Below are 26683 nucleotides of genomic sequence, written 5' to 3' on the forward strand. Positions count from 1 at the left end.
TGGCTCCTGGTTTTATTTTACCAGATTATAAATCAATCCAAGGCACCCCTGACTACCTTATAATTGACCTTATCAAGAGAGTAAGGGGTGAAATGAAATGAAGTCAGTGCCCCCAAAATGGCATATATGAATAATTCTAAGATACTTAATTGGGTGTCTCTGTTGAGGCGGCCATAGCACCTAAACTTGGGTATACCTTAATCTCCTCCCTGCTCGTGAGTGGAGACCTGCTCGTGGGGATGACTTTCTGAGTGTCTCCTTCCTAATCATCATGCCTGAGCCGATATTAAAATATCTTTAATAAAAACCTCCAACTCTTGCTCGTACTGGCTCAGCCGGAGATTCTTTTCTTTTTTGAGTTGAAGCCACAAATCTAGGTTTAGTGTGAGTCGAGGCCCCTTAGATTAGGGGGACTCCTCAGGCTGCTGAGGTTGATGGTATGGAACTGTGTTTCTGTCCCCCCTTTGCAGACATATCCAAGGGCTTTGTGTAACTCAGGCATGGAGCATAGGCAAGGCCCTGAATTCAATTCCTAGTACAGCACAGAAGACAAAACAAAACAAAGGGAGCTCCCGTCTTTCTATGAAGAGAGACTCTTGTCTTCTTCCAAGGCTAACAGTCCACAGCCCCCCTCATACTGTGACTCTCTGGCCAAACTCACAGCCGATACTGCACACCCTCCTAATGGCTCAGTCTGTCTATGTCATTTCATAAACCGTCCTCCTCCCCTCAAGCATTAGCTGTCTACAACGGATGAAGAGACAGTGTTACTGCATTCCCAGATTGCCCAAGGGCATGCGGTTAAAGGCTCAGCCAGAGTTCACACAGACTCCAGATTTGCAAACTGGAGGTGGGAGAATGACTCTGCCTGAGTCGTGCTCACTGCTACTGTCCTCCCCGGTCCTTTATGCCCTATGCTCTTCCCCAGCCCATCTTCAGCATGAAAGTCTTTGGGGCGGCCCCAGCCAGATAGTCCTCTGATGGTGCTTGCTGCCAAGTCCTGACCACACAAAGAACTTTCCAGGCCATGTGAGGCCAGAGAAGCACAACACACATCATAGTATATGGAAGGCTCTTCTCTGGTGTGTCCTGGAGAACTGACAACTGTGCTGTGAGAGACTCATTATTACCCAGAGATTATTTATGCCTGTTTAGCAATCTCATGTAGGATTCAGAATTTGGGATCTATAAGAAGTCCCATGTTCTTTTTGGGATAACAAATGTGTTTATCATATTTTTGTGCATTTTATCTTTGCTCGTGAAAATCTCTCAATTTGCCCGAGTTCCCTGATCCACCTTTTGTAGACCATGAATATGCCTTTTCAGGTCACAAAAAATATCATAGGTCATTGGAAATCTAGTAGGTGCAAAGAACTGTGTCTAAATTGTCTGACATATAAAAGAATCTAGCAACTAGTCACAAGTTTAAATTTGTCTGTTTGTTTTGCTTTTCTTCCTGGGTTGGGATGAAATCCAGGGCCTTGGGCATGTTAGGCAAGCACTTTACCACTGAGCTACACCCCCATTTCCAGTTTTAAGCTTAGGGAAGACAGCAATTTTTGTTTTGTTGGCTTATAAATACCAATACTTATCATGCTTAATGCATTCACTTATTACAACATAAGCTAAAGGGCCTGGAGAGGTGGCTCAGGGGCTAAGAGCACTTGCTGCTCTTATAAGGACCAGGGTTCAGTTCCCAGCACCTGCATGTTGGATTATCTATTGCAACTCCAGTTCCAAGGGATCCACAGACCTCTTCTGACCTTATAGGGCACCAGGCACAAACATGGTACACATATGAATATGCAACCAAACATACACATACATAAAATAAATCTAAAACAATTATAGCTAGCCATAAACAAAACCAAAACTCTACCCACGGGCTCTGAAACCTTCCCTAAAATACCTATACATAAATAAAATACATGAGATATTTCTAAAACCTTTAAAATGCTTGATATTCTCTCTCTCTCTCTCTCTCTCTCTCTCTCTCTCTCTCTCTCTCTCTCTCTCTCTCTCTCTCTCTCTCTGCATGTGTGTGTGCCAGAGGACAACCTTGGCTGTCTAACTGTGACCTGGGGCCAATTGGTCTAGACCAGCTGGCCCGGTAGCTTCAGGGATACACCCATCTCCACCTCCCTAGTGCTGGAGTAAAGAGCTCACTGTGTATTATACTGACTGTTTTCTTTCATGGAGGTCAGTGATTAGGCCTCTAATCCATCATCTTACCCAGAAATCTCTCCAGCCCTGGGTTCGAAAGTGCTGTCATGCCTGGCTTTTTATTCTGTTGGTGTTGAACTCAGGTCCCTGTGCTTGCCCTCTAAGGACTTTATGGACTGAGATTCAATCCCAGCCCAAAATCTCCTTCCTTAAAAACCAAGTATCTTTGATTCCATTGCTGTGAAAGATAGTTCAGACGAATACAATATACAACAACGTAGAAACTTCTAGAAGTACCCTACATGTAGGTCTTTGTTTCATTAAACATTAGATACAGACCTTCCCTCCTTTTAAGGAAAAGAGTGCTCAGATTTTTCTAGATGTTCCACACAGACATCTGGTGTAGACACAGAGGTCTGTCTACACTGTAGATGATCCTCGGCTGGGAGACATCGCCTTTTGTAACATATAGATTTTTGATAAATTGACCCTGATTAGATGAACTCAGGGGAGGGAAGGCACACACCTCCCGGTCACCTGTGGGGTGTAGGGCAGAGCAGCTATGTGCTTGGTGACAAAGGAGGCGAAGCAGCAGTTACTGCACCAGGAGTGTCCTCAACCTTCCTCAGATCTACCAAGTCAAGGTAATTCATCAAAACTACCCCCCCTCAAGGGGCTGAAGAGACGGCTCAGCAACTAAGAGCTGGCTGCTCTTCCAGGGGACTCTGGTTCAATTCCCAGTGCCCAGACAGTAACTCACAACCATCTGTAACTCCAGAGCTAGGAGATCTGACCCCCCTTTTTTTTTGGACTGTGTGGGTACTGCACACGTGTGGTACACAGACATACATTACATGCAGGCAAAAACATGCATACATATAAAATATAGATAGAGGGGGACCCCCTCAGGGCTGCTGAGATGCACTGTAATGAAACTTCCACAGACAGAAGAAGCTCTCCCTTGCTAGCCATCTACTCGTTTACACGCTCAGCTTTGAGTAACATGGTTGGGCCTGAATCCAAAAGGCCCAACTTTAAATCTCTACTCCTTCCCTTTAAGAAAACACTGCTCTGCTGCCGGTTACTCACAAGACTGTTTTATCCACATCCCAGCCCCAACAAAACCACTACTATTACCTGGGGACAGGCCCAGTGACCCAGAAACTCAGATTCTCAGGGCAGCTGAGAAGATGCAATTTGAAGCTCACCAGGACCGCATTCTTAGCATGTAATCAGAATGCCTGAAACCGAGCCTACCACGCTCCCCTTGAAAACTAGCCAAGGAGGGGAAATGTGAGACAGAAGGGGACAGGACGGCACGCCGGGGGCAGCCCACCTCTTCCCATTGCTGTCTCGGAGCATCGCTTTGCCCATCACTCGGGACTTGGTCTCCAGCTCCTGAACCTCCTCCAGCAGTGTCTTTTTGCAGGTGTGTTTGGCCCTAGAGGAGGAGGAACAGACAGAGGGGAGATGGTAAGTGGCTGTGACACAGTTTCGAAGACTGGCAATTATTCTCACCACACCCAGGTGCCCTCTGGACAAGCTGAGAATGTCTCAGGAGCTTCGCCTCCCCAACCCAAAGCATCCTGAGCACCAGAGATGAGACCTTTACTGTGAACTGCAGGTAACCCCCCACATACACACACAACCTTGGGAAACAGGCATTTTTGACCAAGGACAACAGGAGCCCCAAAGATCAAGAAGTTATTCTGGAGCGCTCTCACGGCAGGATATGAATGAAGCACATGACAATTTTGAAACTGTTCCCTTTGCACGGGGGCTGGTTCCTTGTTGGCTGCGGTTAGCAGTTCTTGTCTCCCTGCTTGCTGTGAAAAGAGCCACTGCCTCAGCAGAGATGGGGTTTAGGATAGCAGAGTTCATGTTCCCAGGGCGAACGAAACCTCAGACTGAGGTTTGGAGTGAACGTATGTTTGGTACAGCTTGCCCATCCTCCTCTGGCTATGACTCACTCAGGAAATCCAGTGCTGGTTCCCTGCCACAGAGGGAACCTGGCCGGGATGCTTGGTTCCTCTTGGAGAGTGGAGGAATTACCCGCTCCCCTTTTCCTGGCTACACTAAATCCCTCGCAATGGCCAAATAATCTGCCAATCTTGGGTTCCTCTGAAATTGAAGCTAAGCCATGGCCTGTCATGTATTCAACTCCTGTGCTGTACCCCACAGCTATATGCAATTTGTTGTAACTAAAAACCACACTGTTGTTCCCAGAGGCAGCAGTATGTCCTAAAGAGCTTCTTTTCTGGTTTCAGGACATTTTATCTTTTTTTGTTTTTGCTATGTTGGGGACTGGGCCCAGACATATAGTACATGCTAGACAAATGCTGTGCTACTGAATTACCCTTCCACCACACCCAGCTTAATAATTAACTCCCCCTCAGTATATTCTATTTCCTCATTAAATACATCTTGTGTCTATGCACTAATGTTTTTTAATATCTGAAACTAAAGTACATGAAGCTAAACTTGATCCTCGGATTGGAAATGCAGAGGCGAAGAAACTGTAGGCAACAACGGAGAGTTAAAAGTAGGCAAGGTGAAGGGAGAGGAGTCCTGCAGGGAGGAGAAGCATGAGAAGCAAGAGCAAGCGAGCGGTGCTGGCTGTCCTCATGACCCTCATGACCGGCTTTGCAAGGGCTTCGTAGTGGTGGACCAAGCTGCAGACTCACTAGGAGCAGGCACTGAGTGGGACTGCTGAGAAGTTGACTACAGAGACCCCGCACAGTTTGGAGATGGGGGTTCGCTCCTCCCAGAAGCCCTCCACCCATGAGGACAGGGGCCCCACTCAGATAGAGCGGGGTCACCCGGCACTCCCCCTTAATCTGTAATGGAGTACGAGCAGGAAGATGCAGGAGATGTGCCTGCCATCCTTCCCCACAGAGTAAACAAGCCCAAGCCACACGTGCTTTAGCACATACTAATACCTTAATTACTTCAAAGGGAGTTCTGAGGCTCTGTATTGATAAAATACCAAGTTCAAAGCGGGGACTGTGGAATTTTAAGTTAAACAGTAAATGAAAAAATGGCCAACATTTTGAGGGAGAGAGGAAGGACACTAGAATGTCACTGTCTGATACTGCTGAATGTTCCTGGTCCCATGCAAGCTTATGGGCTGTGTTGATGGTAAACGAAGTGGTGTGCCTCATCCTGCTCAAAGTCACTTTGCATGCTTCCCCACAGTGCCCGGATAGTCCCTGATCCATCTTCCTCCTCCTGTGCACAGGACTGACAACCTCTCTTAGCCCTATTGCTGTCTTCTGGGCCAGGAAAGACGAAGTCTGCTGGGTGTGAGATAGCGAGAATAGACATGGAGTGGAAATAGGCAATGGAATCCGAATCCTAGAGCAGAAAACCAACCAAGATGCAGTTACACTGGCCTCAGGAGGGCTATGGCTTGCTCACTTCCACGAACCAGAAACTGTTTTCTCTGAAGATGCAGCTACGTCAGGCTGGTTTCTGTAAGCGAGCCTGGGAACCGGCCACTGTTGAAAGCCCTGAGTTGTGAGGCTGGGAGGCCTGGACTCCTTCTGCATGCAAATTGAAATTTAAAGCTGCAATTTAAAGCCATTTTCTTGAGAACCACGATCTACAAAGGGCTGACGTAGAAAGGGGATCTTAAATCTCCTTGTAGCACATGTGTTCAGTGATTTCACACTGACTGGTTATCAAGGAAAGCCTAGGAGCATTTACACTGTGGGTAGTCAGGTCTCACTGAGGGCTAAGGTTTGAGTTATAACTCTGAAGTCGGATTATCTGTGTCTTGTCTCCGGTGGTCTGACTTCCTTCATCCCACCCCACTCAAGACAGCAGGTGACTACAGAAGGGACAGAGTGGGGGCATCTGGTGACTGACAGGTGAGTTACCGTGAGCTCTCTGACACAGGTAAGGATGGATCTAGGTTACTTAGGAACATTAGGTGTACAAAGCAGTGGGTTTCAATGTGAGATGTTCACACATCCATATAAATGTGCGTGTGTGTGTATATACATATATATATATACATATATATAATTTTCAGCACCCCCACTACCTTCTCTCATCCACCTCCCCCTGGTCTCAGGCCTCCTTTGCTTTCGTGTCCCCTTAGGCGCTTTAAAAAGAAACAGCATGAACTTTTCATCCTTTTGTTTCTAAAAACTTATTTTCCGACACACAAGGGCAGCAAGTTAAGTGGAAACATCGAATTCTGGTGTGGATGAAAATAAAAACACAGTGTGCTTCGGGAGAAACTGGTTTGGTTAGAATGTTAAAAAAAAAAAAAAACAAAAAAAAACAAAAGGCAATCCAAGGCCCACTTGTACACATAAATTACCTTTATTGCAATTTAATTCCCTCTCTGGAATTATAATGAAATGAACATTGGAACTGCAGAGTGTATTGTGTGATGCCTGGTAAGAGACAGGGCAGTCTGATAAAAGGAAGCATGTTCCTCTGTGCTTGGTGGCCTTGAGTTTTGTATCATTTATGGAGAGTGACAGTAACCAACTTCTGGAGGCAGAGCGATACCTGGCAGCTTACTTGAGCACACTGACCGTTTTGGGAGAGTGTAGGCTAATGGATATTAAAATAGTTCTGGGCAATTTACACTCCATGCTTCTAACAAGGCTTCTCATTAGCCAGAGAGCACATATAACCAATTATGTTAATAAACGATAGGGCCATTTGAGCCCTCATCTCATAACTTTTGAGGCTTTTGATGGTGCTCCACAATCTGAGTTGAGATAGTCTAAAAATGGGTCTTCACCCAGAAAGCTGACAAACTTTGTGGGAAAGTGAATTACCTCACTCGGTTTCTCTCTTTTTACTATTAACAGCTCAGTCCTGGGATGGAAGTCAAGGGTGGGGCAAGGAGGCAAGCCTAGAAAGAGGCACTCCCTGTCTTAGGTGTGCCTAGATGTCCACTCGGAAGTCAAGGCCTGCTCTGTGTGGAAGTTTTCAAAGACCGGACAACCCCCTAGGGTGGCAGTGCCTATGAGTGCAGGACCTCTGCATTCATAAAGCAGAAGCAGGAGAATCTCAATATCAATGCCAGCCTAGGCTATGCAGAAAGATCTTATCTTAAAAAAAAAAGAAAAGAAAAGAACAAGGGCTACGGTGTAGCTCAGTGAGAGAAGATTTGCTACTAGAACTGCAGAAAGAACAAAAGGAGGAGGTAGAGCGGTTCTCAACTTTCCTAATGCCCTGACCCTTTCATGTGGTTCCTTTATGTGGTGGTGACCCCCAAACATAAAATTATTGTCATCATTATCTCATAACTATAATTTTGCCACTGGTATGAATTATAATATAAATATCTTATAAGCAGGATATCTGACATGTGACCTCCTGAAAGGTGTCACCTCCCCCACATGCACAGGTTGAGAACTACTCATGTAGAGCATGGTGTGTGTGTGTGTGTGTGTGTGTGTGTGTGTGTGTGTGTGTGTGTGTGTGTGTGTGGCAGGGGGGTGGTGGTGTGGAGAACATTTTCTAAAACTTTGCATAACTGCAGTTCAGGTGAATCCTGTGCCTTTGCCAGGATAGCCCGTCTACCTCATGCTTCCTCTCCTTGGATGAGCCACTAATTTACTTGCCTTGGCAAATATTTCTAGCTTGGAGTATAATATTACACAGAATATGGGCCCCATGCTCAGTGGGACAATGCCCACGTACATTCATCAAACTCTTATTCTTCATGGCATCAAGCGGATATTGCAAATGGGCAATGCTTTGGACACCCCCAAACGTCAGCTGGTTTAATACACTGTTCTTCTAGCCTCTCCCAGTAAGTCAAGAGCAAAATGCATTCAGGAAATGGTAATGTAAGTCAGTAGGGCCAGGTGATGGGATGCCACTTCTAAGAGAAGCTGTGTCGCCCCTGTCAGGCAGCAGCTTCCGGGACCTCAACAATACAACAGGCAAGCACAGCTTTCACTGCTGGCTCCTCAACTCTCGGAGGGGCTCTGGTTCCGGCGGGAGCCCAGTTGGCAAGCTCCTGGGAGAGGAAGTGAGTTTCACTCTTTCCATATGTTGGAGTTGGAAGCAGTACCGTCTGATTTATCTTCGTTAATATGTAAATGGTGCTAATTTTATAGCCTGGGTCTTACAAACAGAACCCAGACAAGTCTTGTTAGAGGGAGGAGATAATTTGCTTCACGGTGACAGGATTTGTTGGAAGGGGTTCTGAAAACACAGGAGGAGGCAGAGCCCTTTCAATCTATAAACATTCTCTTTGAGATGGAACAAAGATACTTTTGCTAAAGACCCACTTGGCAGAAGGAGCCGTAATAAAACTCTGTTTTCATGACATTAATTTAAGATAGCCGAATTAAGATAGGGACAAATTTGTGAGCCTGTAACTACTTCCCATCAGACTCTCAGCCAAGCCAAGAACTGTGTCCCTAAAACTAACTTATTAGCAGAGCTGCAACAATTCAGCTAGGGAGTAAACACACTATACCAAAATTGGGCCTACTGGCTCACAAAGGAAATAACAGAATGGACATTTTCTCACAGCGCATCTATTAGGTTAAGGAAATAACCTTTCCGGGCTAAATATAATCATTCCGAAAGTTCCGAATGTGCCATTTACAGAACATAGTTATAGCAAACAAAACAGAAGCAGTGGTTAGTCAAGGCATTTAAGGAGTTAAAATCATTTGGTTTTTAGTTGAAAATTCAGCCGAAGAAAAACAAAAACATTCTAGGGAAATCATCGCTCCCCTCTCTCTGCATCAGTTGTCAAGACTGTGCCCAAATGAAGACTTTTTCAAAAGATATTCCCGTCAGGCAAGAATAATCCCTGTCGAGTGTAGGAGCAATAAGTAGATAAAAATAAGGGCTGATGTCTTCCTGGAAGGCTTGGGTTAACAATCTCACTTCACTTCCTCAGGGCCCTGAAATAATTGTGGTTTGCCCAAGCTAGAAGTCTCAATTTTCAGGGACCGTGGCCACGTTTTTAGGAGGAACTGGATCCATTCGAACTTAAACCAATTCCGGCACTGGGGCAATCTCTCATCTGCTCCTGAATGAAATTCAAGGTTAATATTCTCCTGAGACACCACCGCTTCCTTTACACTTTAGGAACGATGTCATTTAAAATGTAGAGGCGGAAAGCGAGTTTGAATTAATTTCTATTTAACCTTCATCATAATTTTGTATTTGTGATGCGGTTTTCTTACAGACTTATAAATTCTTGGGAAGAATTTGATTGGCAGGATTCCCACTGTGAGTGAGTTGGTTAGAAGAATGAAGGTTCCTTCAGCTTTGTCGGGGAAGTGAGGTACACGCTTATGATTTCCCTCTACACATGGAGTTTCAAGCCAGGCACCATTTGTGATTGCTTTAGCATCAGCCTTAAGATGTGAAAGGAGTCTCAGGTCGTGTTTCCTAAACGTGATGAAACACATTTGTGTTTGGAAATGGCCTTGCAACCACACAGAAGACAACACCCCTATCAAATGTCATGTGACTTCTGCTTAGTATTCTTTTTCCTGTCAAATGTATATCCTATCAAAATGAAGCATGAGCTTAAAATAAAACAAAACAAAACTTCCTTTGTTGAGGGTCAGAGTCCTGTTTTTTCTGAATCCTCATACCCCTCATGTGAGAGACAGCTGCAAGGACAGAGGGGCAAGGTTGAAGGTCAGGCTTCACTTTACACTTACGCTCTCCACGCCACATCCTCGATCAAACACGCAGTGGGAACCAGGAGCAAACCCAACCAGAAGTGGGCAGAACTCAGGACCATAGTTGCCTGCAAGAAACACAAGTCACAGCCTGTTACAGCATTGCCTTCAAACAGTGGGATGTGCTTAAAGCAATGTAGAGTATCCTGCAATATGGGAGCAAGGGGAATTATTAACTCCATCCAGAGGAGCCAGGGACAGCTGGACCAGCTCCTGTGTGGCTCTGCTGCCTCTCACCTCCTTTCTCTCAGTGTAAGTCATTGTCCCTGTGTTGGGACTTCCAGCTCCCTCTTGAGCAAAATGCTGTTCTAATTCTTCCTGCCCCCAGGGAGAGATGTTAGAGACATCCTACTGTGGAATAAACTGCCCTCTCAGGCTCCCTTTACTCATTTTACAGCGTGGGTCTCTGTACTTTACTACCCTTCATGGGCTCAGAATCCCAGAGCTGATTGGCACAAAAGTCAGTGGTTCTGTCCATTTGGAAGCACAAGATGTCCATGGCCAAGACCCTGGCTTCAGGGAACTAGAATCACTTGGCGTCCATTATGGGTATGCACGGCAATTAGGGGAGGGTTCATTTGTTAGGTTTGATGTGTATTTTTGCCAGTTTTCTGTCTCCTACTTTTTGAGATGGGTAACCCAGGCCATCTTTAAACTCTTGATCCTACCGTTTTAACCTGTCGTTCCCAGGCCAGGTGAGGATTACAGGTGCACACCACCCGCCATGCTAGGCTTGAGAAGACAAGAGCAAGAAGGCACAGTGAGCTAGAGATGGAGACAAGAGAATCCCTTCAAGGGCCAGCCTGGTTATGTGAGATGCTGTGCCAAGATCCCCTCCCCCAACGAGCAACAGGAGCAGAGACACAAGAAACCAAACCAAACACCTCAAGCCAAAAGACAGGTAGAGAGGAAAAGAGGTACGTGATGGGGACAGAGGGCACAGAGCACAGCTTTCGGAGTATTTCCTTGTTCCCCAAAGGCTAAACCAGGGACGGTTTTGGTTGGCAGCACAGAGACTGCAAGGCAGAGAACTACAGCCAACTACCAATAAAGCGAGACATTTGGGACAAGAGCAGAGGGCAGGAACAGCTTGTGCTTAACAGAAATGGCAGGGACTGGAGAGTCCGGGTACATTACAGTTAGGTTTTGAGTAAACAGAGGTGAGGAGCATGGAGTTGCTGGCAACTGGGCAAAGCAGTTTCAAGGGGCAGATGTCAGACCAAGGAAGCAGAGTTGAAGAACGGCTGGTCCTTCTGCTCTGAAGAATGGCTTTCTTTCCACCTCATTGACATTTTTGCTAGAACTCAGTGTATACAGTGGGGTGAAGCCCACAGAGGAGAGAGTCTCAGGGGTAAAGATCATGGGGTGATGTTTGCAGGGGGAAGGAGAACAGGCAGGCTGGGACTGTCATCTCACCCCTGCACAGGGAATGCAGGGTCAGGGTGATCCCAGAGCAACTCCTGTCCCTTGGATGCGCGTTGGCCCCAGCCTGGCATCATAGCATCGACTCAGGCTGCATCACTGCCCTCTCTACCCGCAGGTCACCTATCAGAGCAATCTCATGGTGTCCCTAGTCAGGAGCACCTACACAGTCTACCTGACCAAGTGCACATCTGATAACAGTTTCTGCCTCTGAGCTTCAATCCTATGGCTCTGCTTGGGACTCCTGTCCTTTATGACAATTATATTGACCCATGGTGAAGTTTGGGGCAGGGGCAGCACAGCTTGGCTCCTGCCTTTTCCCAAAATTGAGAGTATCAACTTTTCAAAGAGACATTTAAACCTAGTAAAATATGGGAGTATGTTTTCTTATCATTACCCCTCCTGGAATTCATCCCAAGAAAGGAGAGTGTGAAGAAGGAAGTCATGAGTCTTTGTGAGAGCATTATACATGCATAGCCATTAGAGGGAAGGTAATGGCTTCCTGAAATACATTACAGTCTGCAATGAAAGAAACATATACTTGCTGTATGGACACGGAGATGTCTAATTGCATTGCTAGTTAGCCAGATGGGTCTCAAGACCCCTCCGAGGATCCTGTCATGGGGGCTGTGGAGAAGGCAGTGCAACTGGCCCAAGCCTTGTGACTAAGCCCAAGGCATTCTCTCCAGAAGCTCAAGAAACAGCACCTCCAAAGACTGCATCTGGGAGCAGAGTAACCATACACATAAGGGTCAGTAGGTATTGATGAGGCTTCTCTCTGCTATTCCTGTTTCTACTTGGGGACCAGACCCAGCAACTAGGATTGTGGAGCAAGTGGATTATGCCACCAGACAGGACAACTTGTAAGGTTGAGCAGGCTCAAACCCTGGGGAATCTCAAAATTGAGAATGGCAGGCAGGGAGCCAGCTCCCTGCCAAGCTACCTGATCTGGAACAGGTAGCCATGACACCCCTCTGAGAGGACTATGACAATTAGTCACTGTGATGCCTATTCCTGGTTGTCAACTTAACTACATCTGGAATGAACTACAATCCAGAAATGGAGGGCACACCAGTGACCCAGATCTTGAGGCTGGAAGACACGGGTTTCTGACCTGGATGGAGACCTTGAGGCATAGTGGCCATGAAAAGTTCAGGCCCAGACACGGTAGTTAATATCAGGAGACTGAGGCAAACAGATCTGTGAGTTCAAGTCCAGCTTGTGACAAGACAAATTCCAGATCCAGTTGTGGTAGTGCACTTTAATCCAGGCCACACCTTCTGCTGGAGGCCTGCATAAGGACATTGGAAGAAGGAAGACTCACTCTTTGCCTGCCTGCACTTACTTGTCAGCACAAAGATTCCAGCTTATACAGAAGACCAGAGGAAACAACTAGCCTTGTGGAACTGAGCAAGTACTAGATTTTTGTAGTTTCCAAATTACAGGTGACTGGATCTTTGTGTATTAGGTACAAACTTCGAGCCTCTGCCGACGCGTAACATCCTGTTTTAGTCCTGTATGTTCCCCTTTTAATAAACTCTTCAGGCCAGGTATGCTAACCCACACCTTTAATCCTAGCACTCAGGAGCAGAGGCAGCTTGATCTCTGTGAGTTCAAAGCCAGCCAGGTCTAGAGTGAGTTGCAAACCAGGAAGGGTTATATAGTAAGACCCTACCTCAAAAAGAAAACAAAACCAACCAACCAGACAGACAAACAACAACTTTCCAGAGTGCAAAGTCAATGGAGTGGCTCATACTCTGCTGGCCTGGACAGGTTCTTTCCCTTCACACGTGCAGCTGCTTACGTGATTGGGGAAAACACATGGAATGACACATCAAACATATGTCTGGGTGGCAGCAACAGGGAGTTGAATCTTTTTTTTTTTTTTTTTTTTTTTTTTTTTTTTTTTTGTCAATCTCTGCTTCCTTTTTTTCTACAGAAAACATGAATTATTTAAATGACAGCAAGGTCAACATCCACTCTAAACCTGGCAACTGTTGGGGTTTGGTCTGTTGCTGTGTATTTGAATGCTAAATTCTGCATCCCAAGGCCGGGTGTCTCAAGAACACAGGAACAATGGCCTTTGTTGTGTAAACCTTGCCTCCTGATTATCCCTGATTGGTTAGTGAAAGCTGCTAACAGCCTGGAGATGGGCAGAGGAAAGATAGGCAGAGCTATGGTTCTCAGGCTTGAGGTCTCAGGTAGGGAACTGAGGAGAGAGGAAGGAGGGCAGGGGAAGAGGGAAGTCGCCATGGGGTAGTATGGACCATGTACATGTGGTCACGAGGGGCTGGCCTGATGAAGCAGGGACAGCACAAGCTAAGCATATGGGGAGCGATATACTGGGGTTCAAGGCATGAATGCAGACAAAATAGCTTAGAGGGTGATGTCTGCCCAGCTCCAGTGTTTAACGCTTATTCTAATTCTAATATTTTTATTATTCTTTTATTTGGGTAATAGCTGGTTAAAGGGCAACTGCTGTATTAATTTCCAGCATTGGTTATTAACCACAAAATATTTAAATCACACTACAGGCAGCTGAGGCAGGGGCTGAATTGGCTTCTCTGACTCACAGTCTTCAAAGCCCAAGGCTTCACTGTCACCACGAATGCCTAGGCTGGCGATTGGTCCCTGAAGGGCCTGGGTCCAGCTCTACTGTGCAGGTCACGCACAGAAACATCTGCTACCCTTACTAAAGAATCTGGTCATCCCACAACAGTGATGCTGTGCTTCAGACAGAGCCAGAAACTTAAGGACAGTCCATAGGTGCTGAGGGAAAAGAGGAACGTGAACTTGGGTTCCCTCCTCAGAAACCTGAAGCCTCCTCCCAGATGAACAGTGGCTTCAAGTAGATTTTCAGCACTACCATTGTTGGTTCTTAAAGCTCATGTAACTGACAAAAGTGTGTCTCAGGAAAGTTGGAAAGATGTGGCAAGTGTGGGGAAGTTTACCTGTAGGAAAGGGGACTAAGGCCTGTGTGTGGCGCTGTGCAGTAAGACTCCCCAAAAGCACTGCATTCAGTCCTCCACAGACCCTCTCTACAGAAGACAGCATTGTAGTTCTCTCAAGTACCTGTTGCCAGAAAGGAGTCACCCCAATGACACCCAACTGAGGTGATCCTGCCCTGGAACCCCACTCCCTGTCCTAACTGCAAGAAGACCACCCCTCCATTCTCCCACCTTATCCCATATCCACAGAGAAGTGGAGTCCCAGGTTCCAAGCAAACAGAGTTTGCCTCAGGAGCTTAGCTTCTGCTCCCACCAGAAACTCTAGGCACCAGCTTCACATTTTGAGTAAAAGAAATTTTGAAGGGTGTGGGAACTAATAAAAACAGAGACACGGAAGGGAAGAAAATCTCCATTTTGCTTAACAACACAAGGACAGATTAGAATGTGGCCCATTAATAGTCTTCGGTTGTGGTCTATGGAACCCCCCCCCCCATCCCTTTCTTACCCTATTCCTGAAAAGTTATTTTCAAGGCAAAGGCTAAAAGAGCTTCAGTTCTGTTTTTGAGGTCTGTTTTGAGGTCTCTCCAAAGCTCTGATTTCTGTTCATGTGCATGTGAAGGGTTAAGCACATTCTCTTCCCTTTCTAATGAGAGCTGATCTTACTGTTGGTTTCTGCTTTTTGAAACAGGGTATTACTCCTTAGCCCAGCCTGGCCTTCAACCTCTGTCTCATTCTCATGCCTCAGTCTTCTGAGTGCTGGAATTGCGTGTGACTACTTCATGGTGAGCTGTTCTATGCAAGATGGTGACAGCTCTGTCTGCCCAGGGAGGTGGTGCAGGAGGGGACACCGTAGGAGCTGGGTAGCCCCCAGGAGGCCTGACTGACAGGTAGGTGCGTTATGCACACATGACTGGCACCACAGTCTTGGCTCACTCAGGTAGCAGCCTTAACTTGTACAGAAAGGAGAACCGGGAAGCACACACTGACAGGCCACAGGGCAGGATGGAAGAAACCAAAAAAAAACAGGACATCCTGGTTTAGGTTCTTAACCTTCCATCCTCAACAGTAGAGATTTTCCAGTCCTCTGTCCTCGGTGGTGTCTACTCTCCCCACACAAACACCTCAGCACAGTGTTATGCTTAGATTTAGGACAAAGGAAGACAACGTCTTGGTGCAATGCCTTGCAGTCTTCTGGAGAGACACCTATAAAGTACTCACTCAGAAGCCCTGTGTGACGCAAGGGAATGGCCCCAGAGCATCCTGTTTCTTGTGATAACTCAGAAGCTCACTCCCACGCACACCTGACATCCAGGAAGAGTCAGTCCACTGACACGGCTGGTCTCTCTGAACAATGGAGACTTGAGCCCATACCTGCCAGCAAGAAAATCTGCCAGCTCAGCCTCCTTGTCATCCACACCTGAGTGTGGAAGAGATTAGGCCACCATCTCTATCATGCCTACAAATGCCACAATGTCATGAGAGACATCTGGCCGGGGATACAGCTGATCTAAGACCCCCAAGTCCCTGGGTGCCTTAGTACAGCAAACGTAATAGATTATTTCTTCCTCTACACGGAATAGATTATTTTTCCATTTGTTTTGGTTTGTTTGGTTTTGTTCTTTGGGGCCGGAGTTTCTATGTGCAGCTCTAGCTGGCCTGGAACTTGGTATAGATCAGGCTGGCCTTGAACTCACAGAGATCAGCCTACCTCTGCCTCCTCAGTTCTAGAATCAAAGGCATGGGCCACCACACTGGGCAGTAGACTTCCTTCTGACAGCAAACTTTGTTACCGTTGGTTGCTGATTTGCTATACTTTGGTCACCAGAGCACCAGTGAATTTATCAGTAAACCTAGTTGAATCCCAGTTAGTAGTTCAGGAAGACAGTTACTAAGGGTTTCTAAACAGCAGTTCCTCCTCTGTCCCCATCAGGAGACAAGGTTGTGCCTTCTTAGAACTGAAACACACTAAACTGCACAAATGTTAAACCCACAGAATCTTGCCTATTGTCTACATAGGAGTAACGGCTGCTCACACCAAGCTATAAGACACTTCCATTACCCCAGAGGGCCCTCCTGTGTCTGACTTTTCCAGCCAATTTCTGTTCCACAAAACAATGGCTGTCCTGATGTCTGGCATTTTAGTGGTCTGGCTGAGTCTAGAATTCGAAATAATTCTACATGGCACAAAAGAGTATGAATTTGCTTGATCTGGCTCTCTTCACTCAACATTAAGGTCTTTGAGACTGAGACATGTTGCAGTGTAGACACATACACATACACATACACATTCTTTCTCTCTCTCTCTCTCTCTCTCTCTCTCTCTCTCTCTCTCTCTCTCTCTCTCTCTCTCTCTCTTCTCCCCTCCGCTCTCCTCTCCAGTAATCACAGTGTGAGTGTACTGAATTCTGTTTCTTCACTCTCCTGTTGATGGACATCTGGGTTGTTTCCAGCTTGGGCCTGTTGTTAAGAATAAGGCGGCTGTGTAGGCCTCTGCACAGTCTTGTTTTATGGACATGTTTCCATTCCTTTCAGGTAAACACCTCGGATTGGGATTGCTCTGTCACTCAGGAAGCCTGTGATTCACCTCACAGAAACTCCAGTGGGCCACCAAGGACTGCACGATCCCAGCAGTGAGCTCTCTCCAGTTGCTCCTTATCCTCATGGTGGCTGGTATCTAGTCACTTCAGTGGCTCCCTGGAACAATGACATCATGCACAGAGTGGGACTACTCTCTCTACAGTCACTACCTCTGGGGATAAAAGAGGAGGAAGACCCACGAGAGAGGGAAGCCAATCTTTTCTGAGTAGTTATGGTAGTTCACGACTACTAACAATCCCAGCATTCCAGAGGCTGAGGCAGGAGACCTGCTTTGAGTTTTAGGGCAGCCTGGGCTACGTATAGAGATCCAGGCTGGGCTGGCAAATAGCACAAGAATGCAACTCAGAAAACCAGAAAATAACCAAGCTGGCAAACACATAAATAAATAAACAAACAAACACTGCAAAAGGAAAAAAGACCCTGAAGCAATCAAGGTCCTCCCCACCTCCCTACCCCCCACCCCCATCCCAACAAACAACACAGGGTGCTGTTGTTCTGAACGGATGAGAAGACACTGACCAAACAGGGTGCCAACAGCAATTTTCTTATTAAATCAACTCCTAAGTCCTGTACATTCTTAACTGGTTTTTCTTTTCAAGTGGTCATGTGAGTCTCCATTTTTCTCTTGGTGATCTTGTTTTAGAGAATGGATGGATGATTTAACTAAATCCCTGTCCGATTTATATTTGTTTGGTTTCCAGTAACTTCCTTCATAGCCCTTTATATCCTTAGAGATGCCTGGGATACCCAAACCCCTGGACCCTCAAGTTTGTCACATACACAACAGTGCAGTTCTCCATAGAGCCTGCTCATGTCTTCTTAGACTTTAAGTCCTCTCTCGGTGACTTTGGCTCTTAATATGAAGTAGGCACTGTGGGAAGAGATATCATGCTGTATTATTTCAGGACAACCGAAAGACTAAATCTGTGCAGATTCAGTAAGGTTCCTTTTATCTCTCCGGATATTTCACACCCCTGGTTGGTGGATCTGCAGGTAGGGATCAGCATACGCAGATACTGAATTTGCTTGGATGTGGAGAGACAGAGCGGTTCTCACTGTACGGCACAGGGTGTGGCAGTGGGAATTAAGGTGGAGAAACAGCAGCTGCTGACCTGCATGGCTCTTCTTCTCAGGTGGAAACAGGGCAAGGCTAAAACTGTGTTGGCCAGTTTAAAACATGGCGTCTCTACCTTCAGGAATGATGCAGCAGACCAGGCTTGACACAGGACTCCTGTCAGCTTCACCTCCTTTGTCTGCCAACCCCACCACCCTGTGACTCCTCTGGCAGGGGTATACCTGTGGCTTCCAGAAGCCTGCGGTGTCTTGCTAGGGCCCTGTGCACGTGTAGGATCCTGTGTTAATTTACAGTCACAGGCAAGTCCTACAATCCTCATGTCCAGGTTGCTAAGAGAAAACTGGAGAGAGGCCTTGTCTCAACACAGCGAGCTTTCCACATTCTTGAAGAAACAAGATGTCTACCAGTCCAAACTCCTGGTCTTCTGGAATATCAGATCCAACATGAAAACAAGCACTAATGAAGAGAAAGGGCAGACACTGTGTAGCCTCTGAACCCTGAGGAGAAAGATGAGCCCCACATACCCTGTTCCTGACCAACTGTGTCTGGAAAGTCCAGGGGCTGGGGCTGGGGCTGGGGCTGGGGCTGGGGCTGGGGCTGGGGCTGGGGCTGGGGCTGGGGCTGGGGCTGGGGCTGGGGCGAGCATAGCTGAAGCTTCTCTCCTTCCGGGCTGGCAGAGCTGGAAGAGATGAAATTACTTTCCTTTTGCCCGTTCTGTGGAAGCTTAAACACCTCAGTAACAGAGCAGCACGGGTTATATACCAGCCACACTCCCCAGCGATGATCTGCCCACCTCTCCTCCCACAGAAAGCTGAGGTACCTAATCGAGCCCTGGGCAGACGCACTGCCAAAGGAGAGGCCAGAGAACTCAACACGTGTTTCCGGGGGAGACGGGAGCCTCTGAGTTTTCCTGAGAGGGGCTGGGATTACACAGTTTTAAAGAGCACAGTCTAAGTCCCCTTGGGCTACTGTCACAAATATCAAAGGCTGTGTGGCGAAACAATGAATATTCATCTCCTTGTAGATCTTAAGGCCAGAGGTCTCTGAGCTCTCAGCAGACACCTGGCTGGTTAACTCCCCCCCGCCCCCCCTCCTGTGTGCATCAATTCTATCACATGTATGCTCAGAGAACAAGTTCCAGAGAGGCCCTGGCTGCCCTCTTATGATGGCACAAGCTAACAGAGAGACCCACTTCATGACTAGGTTTGTCTGTTCATGGTCCTGTCTCTTATCCCCATCACAGTAGAAGTGACCACTTCTGTAGCTGAATTCGGGGTGTGTGTGTACCATGAACATTCAAGTCACACTAAACGGGGTTAAACAGTCACCTGCCATTTATTTCTTACCTAACCGCTGTGTCCCAGTTTCTTCCTCTGAAAAACGAAGACAATGTCAATCCTACCAGAGCGGAGCTTGCCTGAGGTTTAAGTGAGGCGGTAAATGTGATTTTGCGCCGTGGCATCCATCCAGCTATCAGACCTCCCTGATCTCTTCATATTGCTGACTAAAACCACAAGCTCCCCCACCCACAGCCCCTCAACATCCTAGGGATGGTCAAGATTAACCTGAATCAAGTTTGAGGTTCAAAGGATTCTGATCCGCTGTGGCGTGTGATGTCAGCCACTGCGATTCTCAGGTGGGTGGACCCGGGGAGTTGGCTCACTGGTGACAGGAAGCAGTGTGGACCGGAACAGTGACACAAACAGCGATCTCAGAGCTCTCTCTACCAAGGATCAGCACTGCCCATGTGTGCTGCTGTCCACCAGTGGCCTGGTTTTAATCAACTAAGGCAAACTTCTTGCTGCACCACGCCAGACACTAGTTATCTCTGAAGACACTGCCAAGCACACACGCAGGCGCTGCCCCTTGATGAAGGATGTTAACTACTAACAAGAAAAGGGGAAGAAAATGGGATAGAATTGCTCATGAAAATGTCTCCCCCCACCCCCGCCTGCCCCGGCCCCCGGCAGACGGCGCCTCCTGGATTTCCAGCACAGGAAGGAGGAAATGCTAAGTGCAAACTATTCCAGAGCCTCAGCTGGGGCTGAGAACAGAAATTCCATAGATTTCAGAGCTGGGAACACTGGGCTTCCTGACAGACAGGAGCCAAGCTGAAGACAGATAGTGATCACCTCCGATGGGGACAGATTCTGCTCCCGCCTGGAGTGCTGACGCCTCAGGTACTGAAGATGAGTTGTGGTACGTGGCCTGACAGAAAAGATTTTGAGAAGGGCCAACCCCAGCCTCTGCTTCTCCAGTTGCAATGACTAAAGACACGGCAGTTGAAAACACGTGATTTACGGCATGTTTCATTTGCACAAAAACCCTTAATATGAGATATTTTACCCCACTGACTGAAAAGCCTCTATCATTCTTAACTACAGGTTTGGGAAACAGATAATTTCATATCGCAGCCACCATTTTACCTAACGCTGGGGGCTTAAGATAACTGGCCCCTTTGAGGATCCGTGCCACGAGATCAATGGCTGGCCTCCTAGACATGTGCTGCTGTCTTCCCCTACTGGAGGTAGCCATCCTTGTGGCGTGTTCAAGGCTAATAGGACTCAAAGCCAGGAATGAGTATGAGAATTTGAAAGGAGCTTGAATCTTAGGTGGTTTGCAGGCTGGTGGTAATGAGCCAGGAGAAACACAAACTCGGCTGGATGTGGAAGGGTCTTAAATCTCTCCCAGGGTCTTCCCTTGGAGGATGCTGTGGATCAAGGTTCTTCTTCTTTCCATGTGGTCGTATCTATGGCTCTGGCTCTTATCCAATACCTCAGAGCTCTGCTCTAGGAGTAGGATGCTCAAGAGGAGATGCCCCCTTGAAGACAAGGCCACTGGGCTCTCGCTAGCAGTGAAAGGAAGGTGCCGCGAGGCAGTGGTGGGGGTGTGTATTGTGAGTCTCAGGAGCTGAGTGGGGAGTGGGGAACCAGGTCCCCAGGTTCAGCAGCATGTGTGTGTGTGGGGGGGGGGGGACCATGTCTCTGACCTCAGAAGCACCAGTGACCCTGGTTAGTTAGCTTCTTGGTGATATGGCTCCTCTCCCTCAAACCAAGATAGCACAGTGCCTGCCTTACAGGGCCAAAGTGACTACCTAGTCTTTACTTCCCCGTGTGTTCACTGACATGGATTCCACCTCCCCAGAACCCAGGAATCCCTGAGGCTAGCCCTTCGAAAAGAAGCACCTATTTCTTGTGCCTCCAATCCTGCAGCACTCCCCGAGCGCCTGCACGCCCGCAGCGTGCTAATCTTGAGACAGCTCTGACTGTAAAATGACTTCTCTGGAGCAAATGAGCTCAGTGGCTGGCTCTGGTACCTGGTGTGTGAGCCCCTGCCAGCTGGCTGTCATCCACCCCTCAGCTGCCTGCCCAGAGCAGAACAATCCAGGGACCCCTCAATGAGACATTCTCTCCAGTGTTTTCTTAAGCCCTGACAACTGCAACTGAAATTTAGCAGCAGCCTGCAGCCCCCTTGGGATTCCTTCTGTGTATTTCTCTCTCTGTGTCTCTCTGTCTATCTGCCGTTCCCTCTCCTCCAACCCCCCATCTCTCCCTCCCTTTCTCCCTCCTTTGCTTTTTAGTGAAAAGTTTTCTCTGGAAGAAGAGTGCTGATAAAGAGTTTATGATTACGGATGAGGACTGGAAAATCTCTACTGTTGAGGATGGAAGGTTAAGAACCTAAACCAGGATGTCCTGTTTTTTTTTAATTTATTTACTTATTTATGTATGTGTATGGGCGTGGTGTGTGTGTCATAATGCACACATAGAGGTATTAGGACCCCTGCGGGGGCAGTTCTCTTCCAATACTGTGTGTGTTCTGAAGACCAAAATGAGGTTGTTATTCTTGGTGGCAAGTGCCTTTATCCCCAGCCACCTCTCCAGCCTGCATTCTGTTCTTCAAGTTCCTTTATTTCTATCATGAAAGTGCATTTCACAGTGACAGTGATACTCCTGACAGCGGTATCTGAAGGCTCGTGATGTGCCACCCTCCTGTTACTCCAGAGAGATACATATACCTTCCTCGTGGCCTCATTGCAGGCCACAACCCAGCATGTGTCTGACAGACCCTGGTGTGCATTGGTCATCTGTCATAGACCCACCTTATTGGGTGCTCACGACTTGCCAGCACATCCTGTAAAAGCTCCCAGCAGGGACATCATAAACAATGCGCTATGTTGTCTATACCAACCCTCACTTCCCCCTTCTTAGGTCTCCATCAGTGAGATCACTGGCCTGGGTACACTTGAGAGGTGGGCCTTAGTCTCAGACTCCAGTACTCCATCAGACACCTTTCCTGGATTCTCCCACACGTATTAATTTTAAGTCCCCCCAGAAATGGCACAAGAGGGACACTAACTGCTCCCGTTTTCGAGAGAAGCAATTGAGGCTCAGTTAGTGGAGTTGCTTGTCCAAGGTCACGGGGCTGAGTTAGGATGTGAATGCAGGCATGTGGGATGCTAGAGCTGGTGCCGGTCCTCCAGCTCACTTCAGAGCCCATCCTCACAGACAGCGGCTGCACTGTCTGCGCCGTTGAGCCAGTGTTCTCTCTCTCCGGCTGGCATCCACACAGCTCGGATTTAATGAACTGCAAACTTTCAAACATGTACGACCTAGCTTCCACTTTCCAGAAATCTCTGCCCAACGTTACAGGAGTGCATAAATTCTTTAACCATGTTTCTGAGCTTCCCTGTCGTCCCTGCAACATAGCCGCTTAAGATGGTGCTTGTAGGAGCGGGACTGTTTCTGGAGGCTGCTCTGGCAGTAGTCATCACTGAGCAGACAGCTGTGTGTCTTTACTCTGAGCAGCAGAACCGCTGGCTCCTGCTCAGGGCTGGCTGCTGAGTGTGACTGGTTTTCATGGCTTGCTACTAAAACTTATGACTATGAAGAAAATGACATCTTACTTTTCAAATCTTCCCCAGAGGGTGTCCACAAGTACTGGAATACCATTTTTATAAAAGGAGGGTAATTGGACAAGAAGAACGTGCCTCGGGTCAACAGCCTTGATTGCTCAGTCCCAATTACAGTGGAGACATTGGGATTTTGCTAAGGGTCTCTCCAGAGACTACAGCAGCCACACAGGCATGGAGGTCCACCGCGGATGCCCTGGCGGCCAAGTTCTCACTCCTCTCAGTGGAGCAAGCTGTACCACAGGAGCTTTTACTTGGCCCTTTTTGCAAATCCCCCACCACCACAGAGCCAAGAAGAGTATTTATATAATATAGTCTCTATATATGTAAAATTTCAAATCTCTGCAAAGTAATATTATAGGTTGCATTTCCCCAGGTTTGCACATACAGAATGTATAATCACAGTAAACAGTGGACAAAGTAGACCATTTCTGTCTTTGAGCAGATGAAGATGTTGGGCGGGGCAGGGGCAGCATGGGCAAATGTAGCTAAGATTTTAGTCAGCTTCAGACAGATTTACATAAGTGCATGATTAGTGTCTGAATATACAGTATACTCTACTGTGTAGCTTTTGCCTTTCTGTGTGTAATTTGTCACAATTCGAGTAAATTTCATTCTTCAGTAGTGTCGGCCCAGGGCACTGAGGTCCAGCATGAAAGATTTTGTTGTTGTTGTTGTTGGTTTGTCTTGTTCTGTTTTGTTGTGGTGCTTAACGTTGGAATCCAGGTTCTGGTAGAATCCAGGGCTTGGTGCAGACTACACAAGTGCTTTCCCACTGAGACATACCAAAGACTTTGAGCTACTGAGCTTAAGAGGTGACTCAGGGCCACAGCCAAGTACATGTGAGCGGGGGCTGCTGTCAGGACTCATGGGGACCCAAGGAATAAAGCGGGACCTGGTCAGTGTCAGGGAGCGAGGTTCTACTAGGGCACAGTCACACAGGTGTAGAGAAGAGAACTTCGGATGGCATTTACTTTGAACAGAGAATGTTGTGGGGTACCAGTTACAAGAGGCATCTGGATAAGGGTAGGATCTACGTCAAAGAGGAGGCCTCGTCAGCAGCTGGGCACGAGCTGGAGTTAGGGCTAACAGGAGAGTGTCAGAGGGAGAGTGTGGAACCCCACAGGAGCATGGGATAGGCATGAGGTGAGGGGTGAGGCTCAGAAAATGGTGGTTAGAGGCAAGTCAGGAAGTTCTGCTTCTGGAGAGAAACTGAAAAGGCAGGTATGGAATTTTTAGAGAAGATGAACACGCTGAGACCACCTAGGGTAACCGTGAGGATGAGAAATGAACCCACTTGCCCGATGTGTAAGGGAAGGACCTATTCCCGAAGACCCCCAGTGGATGCCTGAAGCCCATACATGTGCTTTGGAGGGATTGCAGGAGAACAGTATTTTAATGCCAGAGAAAAGGGGATGAGGGTGTGGTGGTGAGGAGACAGTCAGAGTCTGTTCCCAGACTGTAAAGAGGGAGAGTGAGAAAGGGGAAGACAGAAGGAATGAAAGGCTGAGGCAATGTAGGCCTCATGCAAGGGGAGCCTAGGAGTCAGCTTTGAGATAAGGGAGGAGACTGGGCTATGGAGGAGGGGCCTTCCTAGGAATGGGGAGGGAGCTGAGGAGAGGGAATGTCACAGGCACTGAGGAGGTCTGAGGATTAGGCAGACATGCTAATAGATGAATGGCCCACAGAGGAAAATCTCCAGCAAAAGTGAGAAAGGAGAGTAAAAATCAGTGTCTTGTGGAGGGAAGGTCAGCCAGTGGAAGAGACCTGGCCCAGATGATGATTCGGGAGGTGAGCTTGGGCTCCTACCTCTATGGGTCTGAAGAGAGACTTGCTGGAATGCTTGCCACTGAAAGTCCATTGGAGGTATGTAGCAAAGGACAACAGAAAGTCCAAGAGACAATCAGGTTAGTGGTTTGGTTGCTGATGAGATCCTGTTGTTAAGGTAGAGCATACCACCAGAGGCTTGCAAAGGAAAGGGAAATCCAGGAGTGGGGATACATTTAAATCCAGTGGGGCCTCTGGGGTGAATTACAGACATACTTTCTCCTAACTTGACACGTGTTGACTTCTCTGCACTTATCAGGAAATGTGGGTTCCTTCTAGCTCCTTCGCCCAGCGCCGTGACTCAGGTTGCCCCTCAGCTGGTTCTAGTGCAACACTCAGAGCTGCTAGGCCACCTGAGGCTCCCAGCAAAGGCAATCCACTCCTGTTCACACCTTCGCTGCCATTACAACAGCGACTCCGTCTAAACATAGACACATGTATGTTTAGGTGTGAAAGTTAACGCCAGACGGTAATATGAAATACTACACATATGCAAAGGGGTTAATTTATGGTTACTGCGGGATCCATAACTTTACAATTTCCTGGCTTTGGTCTGTGCAGGTTTTTCAGACTCAACATGCTATTGGCTTTCTCTCTGAGGCAGCGATCTGTCTCCGGGCTGGTATTCCCCACCGTATTAGCCTGCCTGTTTCCAAGTGGAATATCGTGTTCTGAAAGTTTGCTCACTTCCTCTCATCTCTCTCAGCCCATCTGTATGTTTTACGTCTAACCTCCTGGGGCTTCACCTTTCCTGGCTCTGTAAATTTAATTAATGTACTTTTGACTTTCTCCACCAGGTCACTCTTGAAAATTTACATGAAACAGACCTACTTTTCCTCATCACAGTCTAATGGAAACGCATTTGCAACGTTTCCCTCTGCAATCTATTTCAATTTATCTTTTCCATATATCTTCCCTCATTTCAAGTCTCAAGTACAATCAAGCCAGCGTACTGTGCAGTGTCCCTTCTGTGGAGAGCCTGCGGTTTACGGCGTTCCCCATCTTGAAGCTGAGTTAAAATGTAAATCACACTTGGCTTCATGTGCTCTTCATCATCCTCCAGACCTTTCCCTGTCTTTGCTCTCCCCTTGAAGTGTTTCTTAGGCTTTTCATAAAACTGTCCCCTATTCCGCTACTAATTTTGGAAACAATGTTTTCAGAGAATGATAAAAGAAACAAAACTAGCATTTTCCTGCAGTTTCCAAAATCAGAGCCAACCGGCTTACTTGAAGTTGCCGTTAAAAACAGAAAACAAAAACAAAAGCTCCCAGTGGGTTGAACATACAAACTCTACTATTGTATTTGAGATTCACGCCCCCTAATTTAGTTTGTTCTACATTAAGTGAATTTTACATTAATTGAAACTGTAAATATTTAAAATTGTAAATTGAAGATTTAGCTAGAAAAAGCCCTGGGTTTCATCATAATCCCAGCACTGGAGAGACAGAGGATCAGAAGTTCAAGGGCATCCTCTACTATACAGTACGTTAGTGGCCACCCTGGGCTACATGAGACCCAGTGCCTGTAGGAAAGCCCAAGGCCAGGGACCAGCTCTTGGAAATGTCACTGTGTCGCAAGTGGAAAACAAGTGGTTGAGATTCAGAGTTGTGGCATGTTCATCGCCAAGGTACATTTTGTTTTCTCTCTTGGTTTTGTTTACATTACGCCCAAGGGCACTCAATACCAAGTCAACATATAATTTTATGTTGACTTTAATCTGTTTTTCATTTAAAATACTTTAATGATCTATTGTCAGTTATACTACTCTCTTATTGGCAACTTGATTTCTCCTTAGCAGAAACATCTCCCTGCACATTTACTCTAGAAAAAGACATATCAACTACACTTGTAGAAAATAACCCTGCCATCACGCTGACTGGAGTATCCCTGCCGGACACGCACCTCATTGCTATTCTTCCTACCAAGACTTCAGAGAAATAAATCAGCAATGAAAGCCACTGCGGGGAGAAACTGGAAGATGTTTCCTGAAATTTATTTCTCTAAGAATCTTTATTTAAACACTTGGCAAACAATCTGGTTTTTAAAGTTATAGCCATAC

At 47.0% G+C, this 26683-nt stretch overlaps 1 protein-coding gene across 14 annotated transcripts in view; it reads right to left on the reverse strand.

Moving 5' to 3' along the window:
• Atp8a2 (ATPase phospholipid transporting 8A2) overlaps positions 1-26683 on the reverse strand; it is a 532902-nt gene that overhangs the window by 41402 nt on the left and 464817 nt on the right. For 13 of the 14 annotated variants that reach the window (XM_039093999.2, XM_039093996.2, XM_039093997.2 and 10 more), the window contains 2 exons: positions 9825-9913; positions 3500-3604 (listed from right to left, as the gene is read on the reverse strand). In XM_039093999.2, the coding sequence (XP_038949927.1) occupies positions 3500-3604; positions 9825-9913 (194 nt within the window). Of the gene's footprint in view, positions 1-3499; positions 3605-9824; positions 9914-12326; positions 12559-26683 lie in introns of those variants that run through there. The other variant, XM_063274674.1, reaches the window with a different exon arrangement.

This window comes from Rattus norvegicus, chromosome 15, assembly GCF_036323735.1.
Source record: "Rattus norvegicus strain BN/NHsdMcwi chromosome 15, GRCr8, whole genome shotgun sequence".
Lineage (NCBI taxonomy): Eukaryota > Metazoa > Chordata > Mammalia > Rodentia > Muridae > Rattus > Rattus norvegicus.